Source organism: Erythrolamprus reginae, chromosome 1, assembly GCF_031021105.1.
Source record: "Erythrolamprus reginae isolate rEryReg1 chromosome 1, rEryReg1.hap1, whole genome shotgun sequence".
NCBI classification, from domain to species: domain Eukaryota; kingdom Metazoa; phylum Chordata; class Lepidosauria; order Squamata; family Dipsadidae; genus Erythrolamprus; species Erythrolamprus reginae.
In genome coordinates this window covers 127854104-127870067 of record NC_091950.1, presented here as the reverse complement: position 1 = coordinate 127870067, position 15964 = coordinate 127854104, and the positions used below count along the sequence as shown (strand labels likewise).

The following is a 15964-nucleotide window of genomic DNA, read 5'->3' as shown; positions in this document are numbered from 1 at the left end:
TGACAATAATGGCACACAGCAAGGCCGAGGGGGGTGGCCCTTTTGTGGCAAAAATAAACCAATAAGAACCATTTTTTTCAGTTCATTTATATTTTTCTTATGTTCAGGATTGTTCAATTTAGTATATCAAACCTTTTGGGGGGAAATTCCTTAGGGATTTGTAGCCTTAAAAAATATAAATTGACACGAAATTCAGAAAGGATGGGGGGAGGGGCTTTTTGATCAAAATAGAAATATAAGTCTCAATTTTTCTAGTTCAATTTTCATATCATTATGTTCATAAATGTTCAAACTAGTTTTCCAGTTGAAAAAGTTTTCTAAACGACCAAATTGAAGTACCTAAAAAAAATAATTTTGGTCCGGGTCTATATGACCCGAACAGACTAAACGTGACTTTTTTTTTTCCCAGAAAAAAAATTTTCCCCCCACCCCCACAAATATTTTTTTGATGATCAGCATTGTTAAATTGAGTAAATGAATGCCTAATATTTTAAAGAATATTTCGGATTTGGAGCATAAAAAAATAAAAAGTGAAAATGGTTGCAAGCAGCCAAGGGGGGGGGAGGCCTTATTTCTGATGTTAAAAAATCAGTAAGAATCATTTTTTTCAGTTCCTTTATATTTTTCTTATTTTCAGAAATGTTCAAGCTACCAATCCCACACCAACTTCAGTAAAATAGAATGCATTTTGCAAGCAAAACTATCCATAACTTGAAAAACATTTCACAAAAACGGGGGGGGGCACATTTATGTGCAAAATAAACCAATAAGGATTAATTTTTTCAGTTCAATTTTCATTCCATTGTGTGCAGAAATGTTCAGACTACTTTCCAAGTGAAAAAAGCTTTCAAAAAGACCAAACATAAGCACTGCAAATGAAGAGTTTTCGGTCCGGGTCAGGGTGACCCGGGAACAGAAGATTTGTAACTTTTTTTGCCCAGCAAAAACTAAGCCCCCCACCCCTCAAAAAAAATTCTCATAGAAAGAACCCCTGAAATGATGAACAATCATGAAATTTCAAGTTTCAGATATGCAGGGAATTTTTTTTTACAGGGACTCAAACTTGGCTTCGGGTCACATACGACCCGAACAGAACAGCAGGGTTTTAAACAAAGTAGGAAACGGAAAGTGATGTGGTAAAAGGCTAGCAAAATTCTACAATATATAATGCACTATAAGATTGTGGGCACTTATAAAATCTGATGCTGAAAAGTAGTGCAATTCAGGAATATCATGCATATTCTGTATATTCCAAAATGTACTGTACCAGGTTTGCAGTCAGTACAGGAGAAGCACTCTTGTAAACCATTGTCATAATCAGTATAACTTTCTCCATCTATACAGGATTTACACGTTCTCGGGGTTTGTGGAAAAGTACAGAATTCCTCAACGTGGGTTCCTACGATATGGGATAGCAAATGAAAGTTAGTGTTTGGATATATATATTTATATACTGTACTTTTGAATATATACTTTAATATAATTTTGGTTTATGCATGTCATATGCTTATACTGTACCACCATCTATTTTCCAACTGCATATTACAAAACTGCCAACTAATGAAGAACTTTCACAATGGAACCATGGGACTTATATCTGAACTAATATGGATTATTAACTGATTGATAAATTACTTCATATTTAAACTCTGCATTGTTTGGTTACGACCTATAAAGCCCTACATGGCATCGGACCAGAATACCTGCGAGACCGCCTCCTGAGTTGGCCTTCTCTGGGTCCCGTCGACCAAACAATGTTGGCTGGTGGGACCCAGGGGAAGAGCCTTCTTTGTGGCAGCCCCGGCCCTCTGGAATCAACTCCCTCCAGATATTCGAACAGCCCCCACCCTCCTCGGCTTCTGTAAAATGCTGAACACCCACTTTTGTCGCCAGGCGTGGGGATAATTGCCACCTTTTCCCCCTCTTTTTATTATGTTTTCGGCCTTATTGTATGATAGGTCAGGTTGAATGTGTATGATTGCATAGTTAGGAATTTTATTATGTTATTAATGCTTTATTAGATCGTTTTAATTTTTAATCATTGGATTTGTAATGTATTGTATTACTGTTATGCTTACAAATCTAATAAATAAACTATAAACTATAACTATTGTTCTGCTGTTTCAGTCTTGTGTAATTAAGCGACCAAAATGAAATGAAGTAAAGTAGTTGGGGGAAAAATGCAGAGGTCTATGTGACTTCCATTACCTTCTATCTCTTTTAAAATGTATCAGGTTTTGTCAAAGAAACTGTTTCGGGCAAATTGCCACCCTAGTTGTTTTATTGAGGAAGCACAGCCATTTTCAGATTACACAACAGGAAAAAGAATACTGCAAATAGCAAGATCATGGTGGAGAGAACATTTTTCAAGACATGGTAGATGGTATATCTGTTAAGAAAAGCAAATTCCATTCAAATGTCATAATTGTCGTATCTCAAGCAATTGGGGGCATAAATGTTCAAAAAGCAAATACAAATTGCTAGGTCAGGCTGTGTATATTTTCATTAAGTGCACGAGCACTAGATTTCTTAGTTTGAAAATAAAATCAATTGTGCAAGGAATGTAAATAAAACTTACACCCTCCATTGTTTGATACAATTTTCCTTCAGTTTGCCTTTCATTCCAGAATTAATTTAATTCATTATTGAATTAATTCTAGGCTTCAGACCAGAGTACAAGGATATCCATTTCTCCCTATTCTTTAGTTGCTCCTTAAAATGATTGCCCATTTTTATTTTTTAAAAAGAACAGGTAACAATACTTAGCGATCTTGGACAGAAAAGAGAAAAAAAGCAGCAGTAGCTAAACAGGATCTGACCGAGTTAGAACTTGAATGAGAATACACCAGAACATCATGACTAAATGCTAGGCTTGAAAGTCAAAGAACAATTCAGGAAGTGATAATGGCAAATGATTTCTATATTATTGCAAAGAAAATATTAATCCATCCATCCATGTAATATCTATCCCAAATGTTCTATTCAGAGGAACCTCTTTCTTTACTATATGACATGCCCGGAAAAATGCAACTACAATTATCAGAATTCATAGCTGCCTGGCAATATTAGACACAGCCAATCAACAAATACAGATAGTCCTTGACTTACAACAGTTCATTTAGTGATGATTCAAATTTACGACAACACTGAAAAATGTGACTTACACCATTTAACCCATACTTACGACCTTTATTGCATCCCCATGATCATATAATCAAAATTCAGATACTTGATAACTGGTTCATATTTATGACCATTGCCGTGTCCCAGGGTCACATGATCCCCTTTTGTGACTTTCTGACAAACACAGTCAATGGAGAAGCCAGATTCACTTAACAACCGAGTTACTAACTTATCAACGGTAGTGATTCATTTAACAACTGAGGCAAGAAAAAATTTGACTGAAGCATAAAATGGGGCAAAATTCACTTAACAACAGAAATGTTGGGTTCAATTATGGTCATAAGTAGAGGACTAACTGTATAGAATAGCCTAAAATGATAAAGGCTTGTTTTACAGTAGCTTCTGTGTTCTTTCAAAAAAGACAGCCCCAATTTTTTTTCACCAGAATATAGAAACAAATTATCATCTTATAATGAGAACTTACCCGCAGGACAGAGTTTGCAACAAATACCAGAATGTAAGAATTCTCCAGGATCGCAGGGGACTCGAAGTATTGGAGATTCGACCTAAGGGGTTTGGAAAGGGAGATACTTCTTCTAATCATTTCAGTTTTCCAGAAATATTATCTTGTCCTAATCAGAGATGCACAGACCTGCACAGTCAAACCATTGTTTTGCAAAGCTGGCAAGATAAACTAAATTCAAATTCTATCATCAAAATAACATAAAATTTGATCTTTGTTTGTGTGTGTGTGTGTGTGTGTGTGTGTGTGTGTGCGTGCGGATGTGTGCGGGATGGTGGTGGTGGGAGAATAGATATTATATAGTCCTTCTCATGGAATGAGTATAACATGCTACCGTGTTTCCCTGAAAATAAGACAGCGTCTTATATTAATTTTTGTTCCCAAAGATGTGCTATGTCTTACTTTCAGGGGATGTCTTATTTTTTTCAATTAATTGAATTCTGTATCCTACTGCAGCAAAAACGCATCCAAACACACAACCCCATGTTGGATGCACATTGGATGTGTTTTAAAACTAATTGATGCAGCGTTTGGGGATGCAATTTATGGACAGCAGTGTTATATATGTTCTGTTCAGGAATGTTGCGAAACGAAAGGCCTCCTATGTCTTACTTTCGGGGGATGCCTTATATTAGGCAATTCTATGAAACCTCTCCTATGTCTTACTTTCGGGGGTGACTTATTTTCAGGGAAACAGGGTATGAGTATCAGTAACTTGTCCATGTCACAGGGGCTCAGAATAAAATACAATTTCTTCCACTTTCTTTCTGACCCATCTCTGATAAGGTCTTCTCCCTCACTCTCTACAATTCTCTGCCCCATGGTGGTTAACTAGATGTTTTGGGAAAGTTCAAGCACATGAACTGGAGTGCAAATTACCATCTTTCACGACCGAATCTTCGGAGAAGGGCGGCATACAAATCTAATTAATAATAATAATAATAATAATAATAATAATAATAATAATAATAATAATAAATTTAAGGAATACTGCCCGTGGAGTCTTATGCCGTTGAAGAAAAAGTAGAATTATTCTACAGATTCAAGCAACTTTTGAGATACCAGTTTTTCATAGCTTCTAAGATGAAACAAAAGCCTTTTTATAAATCAGAACTCTTTCAAACTATGAAAAATAACTACGAGAGTCACCCAGAAAGTAATGCACCACATTTTTTCTTCAACAATTATTTACTGAACACAATGAAACTTACACACAAGAAAGAATTATGCTTCTTCTACATTCCCTATTTTTCCACGTAATCTCCATCCCGTTCTATGGCCTTCCTCCAGCGAGACACAAGGCCCTTTATGCCCTGTGGGTACCACTCCTTGTTCTGGTCATGAATCCATTTCTACACTGTAATGGCCTCACCCTCTGTGCCCAGTGACTAACTGTACTTCTGCTGACTGCAGATTCTCCATAAACTCTACACAAACATTTATGAATGTTCCCAATAGTTTCTTTCTCCAGAGTGATAAATTCAATGATGACACACTGCTTGTAACGTACATCACTTACAGACGCCATTTGGAAGCACTGCTGCAGCTACGCTTTCTGTCTGAAGAAACGTAAAATTTACACAGGCACTCCTGACAATTCAAATAATGTATATCTAAAACTTCGCATTTGTACCATTATTGTAGCCTGAGAAAAAAAATATGGTGCATTACTTTCTGGGCAACCCTCGTATTAAAATAACATAATGGCTATACAGTATTACTCGATGAAGAAAACTTTTTTCCCTTTGGAACTGAATAACCTTTGATCTGTTATCAATAGCACACAGATAAACAATAAGCATGAATTTATATTTGCCAAGTGTAACATATTTTAAAACAATTACATAAATAAATCAAAACAATATAAAAAAATTTAACTTTGTTTTTAAAACTCTGAGGCTTAATCAGAACCAATAAAATAAGCTAACAACAATCATAAAAGGACAAAACTTCCTCAAGGTCTAAGTTACTTGCTGTTATATAGCAACAAACACCATTTTAAAAGACATCACCATATTTTTCAGAGTATAAGATGCACTCCCCGCTCAAAACAGTGTGGAAATGTTGATACACTTCTGAATAGACATTTTTAGCCTCCCAAAGCCCCGCATGCCCGAAAATGGGTTTGGGAGATCTGCAGAGTACTCCTGTGGGCAGGGAGAGGCGAAAACTTTTTTCCTTACTTATCTCTTTGAAATATTGATGTGTCTTATACACTGGTGTGTCTTATAGTCAGTCATGGGCTGCTGCTCATATGGTGTGGTGCAGGAAATTCCGGGATGCGCAAAGAGCTCTCATCCCTGACGCAGCCCCCCACACATACCCCTGGGCGGAATAAAAATTGAATAAATAAATTAAATAAATAAATAAACGACAGGTGCGCGCATGCCAATCTCGGAGGACGCACTGGTAGTGCCGAAAATGAGCAGCCTTTCACTGCTTATAGTCCGAAACCTACGGTAAGTAGCTGTAGTGGTAAAAACTATTACTCAGAAGTAATTCCCAATATAGTCATAGAATCGCACTCTAAATCTTAATTGGTTTGTGTCAAGTGAAATGAATTATTTATTGTCGCTATACAAAGAAACCATTACAGTCGCATTTACTTGGGTTAGTCATAATGTTAAACAGCAAAATTAAGCCACATAACTGAATTGCATAATCAAGACACCCTTTTCCTCTTCCTTCCTTAGTGTTGACAGTTTATGAATTTTTTTTCATAAAGCACAAAATTAGGAATCTATTAATTATTTATTCATTCATTGCATTTATATACCACTCCTCTCACTGAGAAGAATCAAAGTACTTAAAACTGAAGGACAACTCGTTGCAGGACAATTCAACAATTTATTTAAAATAATTTTAAAAACTTTTAAAATGTTTGCATTCATGTTTCATTTTGCCACACACACACTCTGCCTTTCGTATCCTTTCTGTAATGATTCTATTCGACCATTTCTTTAGTATTAGTGTAACTTTTGCCCCTTGGTGAGTTGGCCATGGTGAATTGTCCCAGGGCGAGCAGGTTTCATATTTCAAGTGTTGTCTATTTCACTTTATTGTTTTGTCATATAAAGTTTATAGATCATTCATATATATTTAATAAATGAAAAGCATTCCTGCATTAACGTACCCTGATAAGCAAATGATAGCCAGTGAGTTTGGTTTTCAATTTTCAGCTTTTTCAAACATAGAAACATAGAAGGACCAGATTACCTCCGGAACCGCCTGCTACCGCACGAATCCCAGCGACCGATAAGGTCCCATAGAGTTGGCCTTCTCTGGGTCCCGTCGACTAAACAATGTCGTTTGGGGGGGCCCAGGGGAAGAGCCTTCTCTGTGGCGGCCCCGGCCCTCTGGAACCAACTCCCCCCGGAGATTAGAACTGCCCCCACCCTCCCTGTCTTTCATAAACTACTCAAGACTCATTTATACCGCAAGGCATGGGGGAGTTGAGATAGCTCTTCCCCCTAGGCCATTACAAGTTATGCATGGTATGTTTGTGTGTATGTTTGGTTTTATAATAGGGGTTTTTAGTTGTTTTTTATTATTGGATTGTACATGTTGTGTTTATTATTGTTGTTAGCCGCCCCGAGTCTGCGGAGAGGGGCGGCATACAAATCCAATAAATTATTATTAATTATTATTATTATTATTTACTGTGTGTATATCAGTGGTGGTTTGCTGCTGGTTCAGACCAATTCTCCTGTACCAGTGGCAGAAATTTGCCCCCACTGGCCATGCCACCGAAATGATTCTCTGGTCTCTGCTACTTGAAAACCTGCGCAGAGGGTCATTTGAGGGATGTGACGGAGGCACTTGTGAGGCAATGTGAACCCGGAGGGAAGGTAAGTAGAACCCACCCCTGGTGTCTATGTCTGTAGGTTCATTTCCCTCTTGTGCTCTTCACCAACACTTCTGCCTCTGCCATCTCAATCTATAGGCCTTTTCTCAGCTTGTGCAAGCAAGCAAGTTAAATGAACCCATATGAAACCAATAGAAAGATTACGGTCTTTCTTTCCCAGACAACATCACTACAGATACAGCAGTTCGCAGATCAGCAAAGTCAATGGCAATTAACTTAACAACCGTGTTACTAATTTAACAACTGCAGTGATTCACTTAACAAATGTGGCAAAAGAGTCATAAAAGGGGCAAAATTCAGTCAACAAATTTCTCCCTTAGCACATCTCCCTATTCTCTAGCCTTGAGTCTATGGAGAAGTGTGGCATAGAAATCCAAGCAAGCAAGCAAATAAATAAATAAATAAATTTTGGACCCAATTGTGGTTGTAAGTTGAGAACTACCTGTATAAAACTCAGTTACTGATATTCTAGCTTCCTAAATTCTTTGGCTTCCGAGTCTTTGGAATCTCTTCCAATGAGGGATGACACCTCTCTGCCTTATCTACCACCAGATCTGTCTCTTAGCCATGAAAGCCGTACCAAGGAAGCATTTCATATTTGGAAAACTGCAAATAATAAGCAAGTATTCAATTACAGGGTTCCCTCAATTTTCGCGGGGGATGCGTTCCGAGACCGCCCGCGAAAGTCGAATTTCCGCGAAGTAGAGATGCGGAAGTAAATACACCATTTTTGGCTATGGACAGTATCACAAGCCTTCCCTTAACACTTTAAACCCCTAAATTACCATTTCCCATTCCCTTAACAACCCTTTACTCACTATTATTACTGGCACTCACCATTGAATAAGACACTTAGTGATCCTGATATTTATAAACATATTTATTTATTAACAATTTTTTTTTTTGGTTATTTATTTGCAAAACTTATTAGTTTGGCGATGACGTATGATGTCATCGGGCGGGGAAAACTGTGATATTGAAAAAAAACCGTGAAGTATTTTTTAATTAATATTTTTTTTAAAAACGTGGTATAGGCTATCCGTGAAGTTCGAACCCGTGAAAATCGAGGGAACACTCTACACTGATTTTGTTCTTAAGGCAAAAATCACTATATTGGAAAATGCCAATAATTAATATGAATGGCCTATAACCCCATCTTAATTCTATGGTGGTTTCTTTGTTTAAAGAAAAAGTATTTATATTATTTTGTTCAGTGTTTCCCAACCTTAGCAACTTGAAGATATCTGGACTTCAACTCCCAGAATTCTGGGAGTTGAAGTCAAAATATCTTCAAATTACTAAGATTGGGAAACACTGATTTAGTTTATATACATCACAGGAATTTAACATGATTCAGGATGAATCAAAGATTCAAACAAAGGTGTTTTCAGGCCTCAGATTAATGTATTTATTGAGCTGCTGGTGTGTGTGTCTTATTATTACAGTTACTCTAGCCTGGGCTATCTCTGTGTTGTATGTTTTTTTATTGTTTTTATTGACCTTGAATTTACTGTATAATAACACCACTACCTGACTAACCTAGGTCCTTGTGAAGGACTAAAAAAAAAAGGATAAAAATGCCAAATCCAGTCTAAACATCTGGCTAGCTGTGTGGCCAATCATAATCTTTAATGCAAATGAATACATCTTTGGCATATGGCACATTAGATTTAATTGTAATTAAAAAGAAGAAAGTGTGGAGAATCGATGTGGCAATACCAGGGGATAGTATAATAGATGATAAAAGGAACAGGGAACATCACAAAAGGATCACGGTCCAAAAATCAAAATCGAAAGGTTATGGCATAAACTGGCAGTGGTGGTCCAAGTGATTATTGACACACTGCAATGCCCAAAGGCCTTGAATGGCATTTAGAAAATCTGCATATTGTAAATATTTCTGAAAAGGCCATACTACTTGGATTTGCACATATAACACACCAATTAATTATATTCCCTACATTCTATTTATTTATTTTATTTATTTATTCAATTTTTTTTAATGCTGTCCTTCTCCTTAGACTCAAGGCAGCTTACAACATGTTAGCAATAGAACTTTTCTTTAACAGAGCCAGCCTATTGCCCCCACAATCCGGGTCCTCATTTTACCCACCTTGGAAGGATGGAAGGCTGAGTCAACCTTGAGCCGGTGATGAGATTTGAACCACTGACCTGCAGATCTATGGCAGTGATGGCAAAACTATAGCATGAGTGCATCTTCCCTGAAGCCTCTGGAGTGCAAAAAATAGCACAACGGGCGAGCCGGAAGTTCATTTTTCCAAACTTCCAGTTTACCCATTTCGCCATTTTTTCACTGTCTCAGGATTCAGTGAGGCTTGTGTACATACATGGGGGGGGCTTGTGTACCTGCGCAGGGGGCTGCGTGGAGGGAATGGATGTTGTCACATGCGCGCATGGACACACACCCTTTAGGCACGCAAACTAAAAAAACCTCCGGAACCCTGAGGATGGTGAAAAACGGCCCAACAGGTCAAACAGAAATTCGGAAAAGAAATTCTGGCTGGGCTGTTGGGCTGTTTTTCGCCATCCCCATGGTTCAGGAAAGCCTCCTGTAACTTGGGGACAGCGGAAGGAGCCAATCAGAAGTACAGATGCTTCAGTTAAGTCTGTGCACATGTGTGGGGTGGAGCAACACGGGGGGGTTGTGCCCATGTGTGGGGGGCAGCACAGGGGTTGTGCACATACATGCAGGGGGCATCGGATTATGGGTGTGGGCACACCTGTGCGTCCTATCTCATGCGTGTGCACCCTTTTGGCACCCAAGCTAAGAAAGGCTCCCCATCACTGTTTTATTGGAAGAACTGGATGTGAATGAAGGCCAACACTAGCTATAAAGGACCAGCAGCTGTGATTTCACAGATTGTGTACATAATAATTTGCAATATGCATGTTGGCAAGGATTTCTAACTATCAATTAGTAAATAATACAATAATCCCTCACTACTTCACGGTTCATCTTTCACGGATTTGCTACTTCACATTAAAAAAATTTAAGCCATTAAAAATTCATAAAATTCTTCTACAGTACTGTACTCTATTTTAAGAAACTGGTAGGATATCACATGTAGTTCCAGCTGAGAAACATTATAGAATGACTGTTTAATTCAAAGGGTGGGTTTTAAAAGTCCAAATATTCATTAAATACATACAAAAATATCTTTCCTCTACTTCATTGAAATTCATTTTTCACATGTGGTCTTGGAACGCATCCCCCGCAAAAAATGAGGGATCACTGTAGTTGTAATGCTTCTCACTGGTCTTCAGTATAGAACTTTTACATTTCACCCATATACAGAAATTCTTCCTCTCTTGATCATGGTCTCTGTCACTTTCCACTTAATCCCCCCCCCCCAAAAAAAACCTTTTGCAGAGGTGCCTCTGACTTCCATTACTTTGAATTAGGTCACAGACTTAGCAAAATATAAAACATAGCACTATACAGTGGAACCCCGACATAAGAGCTGCTCTACTTAAGAGCAACTCGAGATAAGAGCTGGGAGGGGAGAGATATTTTTGTTCTACTTACAAGCCCAAATTCGAGATACAAGCGCCAAGGAGCTGTCTCCTGAAGCCAAACGCTAACTTCCGCGTTCGGCTTCAGGAGACAGCTGCGAAGCGGCGCGCGTGTTTTAAAAGGTTGCAGCCGGCCTGGGGGGCTCGGGGGGGTGCTTGCAGCTTTCTTTCTTGCTCTTTTTCTTTCTCTCTTTTACCTTCCCTTCCTCTATTTCTTCTTTTCTTTTTCCTTCCCACCTTCTTCCCTCCCTCCCTCCCTTCACTCATTCCTCTCTTACTCTCCCCTTTCATAAGTTTCCTTGCTTCCTTCCTCTGTTCCTGTCCCTTCCCTCTTTCCTTCCTTCCTTCCCACCCTCCGTCCATTCATTCACCCATTCCTCTCTTGATCGCTTAAAGCCGGTCCCTGGTGCAAAAAGGGTTGGGGACCTCTGTCCTACAGGATTGGGTGGCAGAGAAGTTGAACATATGTAAATTTAAAAGTTTAAGAAAGTTTACAAGTTAAGTGAAAGAAACTTCATTATTCATTTATATGTACATGTACATTTCTTCATTAAAAACATGTCTTTCTGCATAATTTAGACTAACTTTGTGAGTTTTTTGAGGGCTGGAACCAATTAAAATTATTTACATTAATTCCTATGGGGAAAAGTCGTTCGAGATAAGAGCTGCTCGACTTAAGAGCCCAGGTCCGGAACGAATTAAACTCGTATCTCGAGGTACCACTGTACAGTGTTCCCTCGATTTTCGCGGGTTCGAACTTCGCGAAATGTCTATACCACGGTTTTTCAAAAATATTATTTTAAAAATACTTTGTGGGTTTTTTCCCTATACCACGGTTTTTCCTGCCCGATGACGTCATATGTCATCGCCACACTTTCGTCTGCCTTTAATAAATATTTTTTTTAATAAATAAACATGGTGAGTAATAATCTAAATGGTTGCTAAGGGAATGGAAAATTGCAATTTAGGGGTTTAAAGTATTAAGGGAAGGCTTGTGATACTGTTCATAGCCAAAAATAGTGTATTTACTTCCGCATCTCTACTTCGCGGAAATTTGACTTTCGTGGGCAGTCTCGGAACACATCCCCTGTGAAAATCTAGGGAACACTGTACTGGTACTTGGCAGGACTGTGAGTACCATTAGGTAAACATTCTAGTAGAGGAAACATATCCATGCTATTTAAACTCACTGTGTTTAATAGTGCTAAAAATTCCTACTTGATGAGGAGCTCTTAAGAAAATGAAATGTTGAATATTTTGATTTGCCTTAATAAAATTCCCTATTTTTTCCATCTTAGGCAATGTTTTCAGTATTGATTGATTTATTGATTTGGATTTGTATGCCGCCCCCCTCTTTAGAGTTTCCCTATTTTCCGTGTGAGAGTATACAGTAGTTTGCTTTTTAAAAGCATAACCCTCAAGTCGGAAGATTAATTTTATTATAGCATGAGAAGATGGGAATCTGTTGAGAATAGTCTCTTAACCAGTCTCTTAACCACATATTTTTCCTTGTTCTTTTTTAAAATCCCAAATTCTTTCTAATTCTTATTGTTTTTTTTTACAGAATTTTTTTAAAAAAACCAAAGTGATAAATAAGAAATAAAGAACAGAGACAGAAAAGAATAAAAGAAAAGAGGCATAAAAATGTAAAGGGGTAACTTCCAATCTTCTTTATAGCAGTCATCAGTGTAGTTATTATTCTTCAGCAAAAATTCGATCATCTTTTTCAAGCTATGGACAAGGAAAGTCAATGGGGAACGCTGATCCACTTAGCAAGCAGGTCACTAACTTATGAATTGTAGCAATCCACTTAACAACAAAGGAAAGTTGTAAAACAGGGCAAAATTCACCCCAGAAATGTCTCACTTAACAATAGAAAGTATGGGCTCCAATGTGATCATATATGGAGGACTACCTGTACAGATGTAACCCACTTTTTTAAAAAAAACATGGCTGGAGGAAAAACTTTTGAGTTTCAGGAGGGAAACCGGTTTGGAAAAAGTGGGAAGATCGGCTTCATCCCACCGCAGCCATCCCCGAAAGGAGCACCACAAAAAACCTGCAAAACCTGTTCGAACCAGAAACGGGGCTAGGCCACGCCCCCTCCAGCTCCCTCTAATTTTTAATCTCGTCCATCTTTGAGGTGACACAACGTAATCGGCAGCTTAACTGTAACCTATAGAAGAGCCATTAAAAAAAAAAAAAGTTAAGTTGCGGGAGTGGCCGCCGACTGGCCTTGCCGATTTCACAACTCCTCACTTGAACTTCCTTTCTAACAGCGATCGCGAGAGACAGAGAGAGACAGAGAGGGAGAGGGAGAGAGATATGAAGGAAAGGAAGGAAGGAGAGAGAAAGAAAAGAGAAAGAAAGGAGAGAGGAAGGAAAGAAAAAAGGAAGGAAGGGAAGAAAAAAGAAAGAAGAGAAAGAAAGGAAGGCGAGAGAGAGAAAGAAGGAAGGAAAGGAAGGAATGAAGGAAAAAAAGAAAGGAGAGAAAATAGAGAAAGGAAGGAGAGAGAAAGGAAGGAAAGAAAGGAGGAAAGGAAGAAAGGAGCAAGCAAAGAAAGAAAGAAAGAAAGAAAGAAAGAAAGACCAAGAAAAAAACCCTGCAAAGTTGGTGTCCCTCCGCCCGCCCCCCCCCCCCCGCCCCCCCATGTGCCGAAGGTCGCAATCCAGGAGAGAGAGAGAAGCCTCTCGCTGCCCTTTTCCCCACACCGGCAGCCCCACTCCGCGGCCGGCCGGAATCAATGAAGCCGGCCCGTCCCTTAAGGAATGCCTCCCCACCGCGGGGCCCTTTTCTCTCCGCTCCGCGACGGCTGAAGAAGCGCGCACGAAGCAACCCGGGAGCTTTTCCCGCCTTCTTCATTCTCTCAGGCTCTTCTTCGGCTTACCTTCCGCAGCACACTGAAAGCGGCCAGCAACGCCACTACCGCCACCGCCTCCGCCATTGCAAGGGTCCCACCGCTCACAGCCCGTCTCGCCTTCTCTTCACGCGGAAGGTGTGTTTTGTGTGTGTGTGGTGCGAGCCCTTGTGACGAGGCAACTGCAATTCCCCACACGCACACCCCCTATAAGGCGTCACCGGGAATCCCCCGTTCGCAAAAAGCGGCTTGGAAGCCCTGGATTTCACCCCTTTCTCCCGACAGAGCAGGCGCGCGCCGCCCTCCTCAATTTTAGCGCGAGGGGAGGGAGGGAGGGAGTTTGGGGAAGAGGTAAAACTTTTGACTCCGCCCAACTAAAGAAATCAGGGGCTCGCTAAAGAAGCCACGCCTAAACTTTTAAGGTTCAAGACGGGCCATTGATCGATTTCCGGAAAGTTACTGCGAGCCGAGAGCTCCTTTTCTTCGAACAAAAGGAGGAAATAGACATTTTATTCCCCCCGAGTGTGATTGGACGCACAAGGAATTTGCCTGGGTATGCGTATGCTCTCAGTGTACATAAAAGGAAAAAAAAAGTAAGTCCGTCAAGAATCATGAGGTACAACACTTAATGATAGCTGGGGTACATATAAAGCAATCAAATCATATTAGGAACCACTTAATATAAATTGTAAGCATACAAGCAACAAAGTTACAGTTAGGGTGTCACTTGTGGGAGGAGATGGACGATGGGAACAATGAGAAGATTAATAGTAGGGCAGACTTTGTAAATAGTTTTGACAGGGTTGAGGGAATTATTTGTTTAGCAGAGTGATGGAGTTCAGGAAACACTGTTCTTGGGTTTAGTTGTTCTGATATGCAGTGCTCTATAGCAGTGTTTCCCAGCCTTGGCAACTTGAAGATATTTGGACAACTCCCATAATTCCCCAGCCAGCAAATGCTGGCTGGGAAATTCTGGGAGTTGAAGTCCAGATATCTTCAAGTTGCCAAGATTGGGAAACACTGCTCTATAGAGCCGTTTTGAGGTTTGGCTTAGAAAGGCTTAGAGCTACGTCGCCTTCGGCACAACCTAAGCATAGCTTAGGGGCGTGCGTAAGTGCACCAGCGTGCCTTCCGTCCCCTGTCCTAATGTTTCTTTTTTTAAACTAGTATCAAGTATATAAATATTATTACATCATTGTATACCACCAATAGGTACTTGACAAAACAAATAAATAAAAATAAACAAATACCTCATAAAATCATCTGCTACAACGTCCTTCCGGTCAACAAATACTTCAGCTTCAACCACAACAATACACAAGCACATGACAGATACAAAGTCAACCGTTCCAAACTTGACTGTACAAAATACAAGTAGTTAATGCCTGCAACTCACTACCTGACTCTGTAGTTTCATCACAAACCCTCCCAAAACTTTACCCTTAGACTATCCATTGTTGACCTCACCTGATTCCTAAGAAGTAAGAGGTGTGCATTAGTGCACCAGCGTGCCTACCGTTCCTGTCCTAATGTTTTCCTCTTATTAGTACCCATCTCATGTATATAAAAAGCATTATATCTATGTATACTACCAATATGTTCTTGACAAAAAAATGATGATGATGATGATGATGATAATAATAATAATAATTTATTAGATTTGTATGCCACCCCTCTCCGAAGACCCTCTCTAAAATAAAAAATAAGGTATAACGCTTAATGATGGTTCAGGTACAAATAAGCAATCAAATCATATTAGGAACCAATCAATATAAATTGTAAGGATACAAGCAACAAAGTTTCAGTCATACACTCATTTGTGAGAGATGGGTGATGGGAACGATGAGAAGATTAATAGTAGTGCAGACTATTTGTTTAGCAGGGTGATGGCATTTGGGGGGAAAAACATTCTTGTGTCTAGTTGTTCTGGTCTGCAGTGCTACTAATTAATCCTCATTAATAGCTGGTATCCGTTCAAAGAGTTATAAAGTCTAGAACAGTGTTTCCCAACCTTGGCAACTTGAAGATACAGTATTTGGACTTCAACTCCCAGAATTCCCC

The 15964-nt window shown here is 39.3% G+C and overlaps 1 protein-coding gene across 1 annotated transcript in view; it reads right to left on the bottom strand.

The window, feature by feature from the left end:
- LOC139174302 (tumor necrosis factor receptor superfamily member 10B-like) overlaps positions 1 to 14296 on the bottom strand; it is a 34194-nt gene extending 19898 nt beyond the window's left edge. Inside the window, exons 1-3 of the mRNA XM_070764592.1 lie at positions 13934 to 14296; positions 3608 to 3689; positions 1268 to 1399 (exon numbers count right to left, since the gene is read on the bottom strand). Of these exons, the coding sequence (XP_070620693.1) occupies positions 1268 to 1399; positions 3608 to 3689; positions 13934 to 13990 (271 nt within the window). The 5' untranslated portion in view covers positions 13991 to 14296. The remainder of the gene's footprint in view (positions 1 to 1267; positions 1400 to 3607; positions 3690 to 13933) is intronic.
- Positions 14297 to 15964: the final 1668 nt, after the last annotated feature.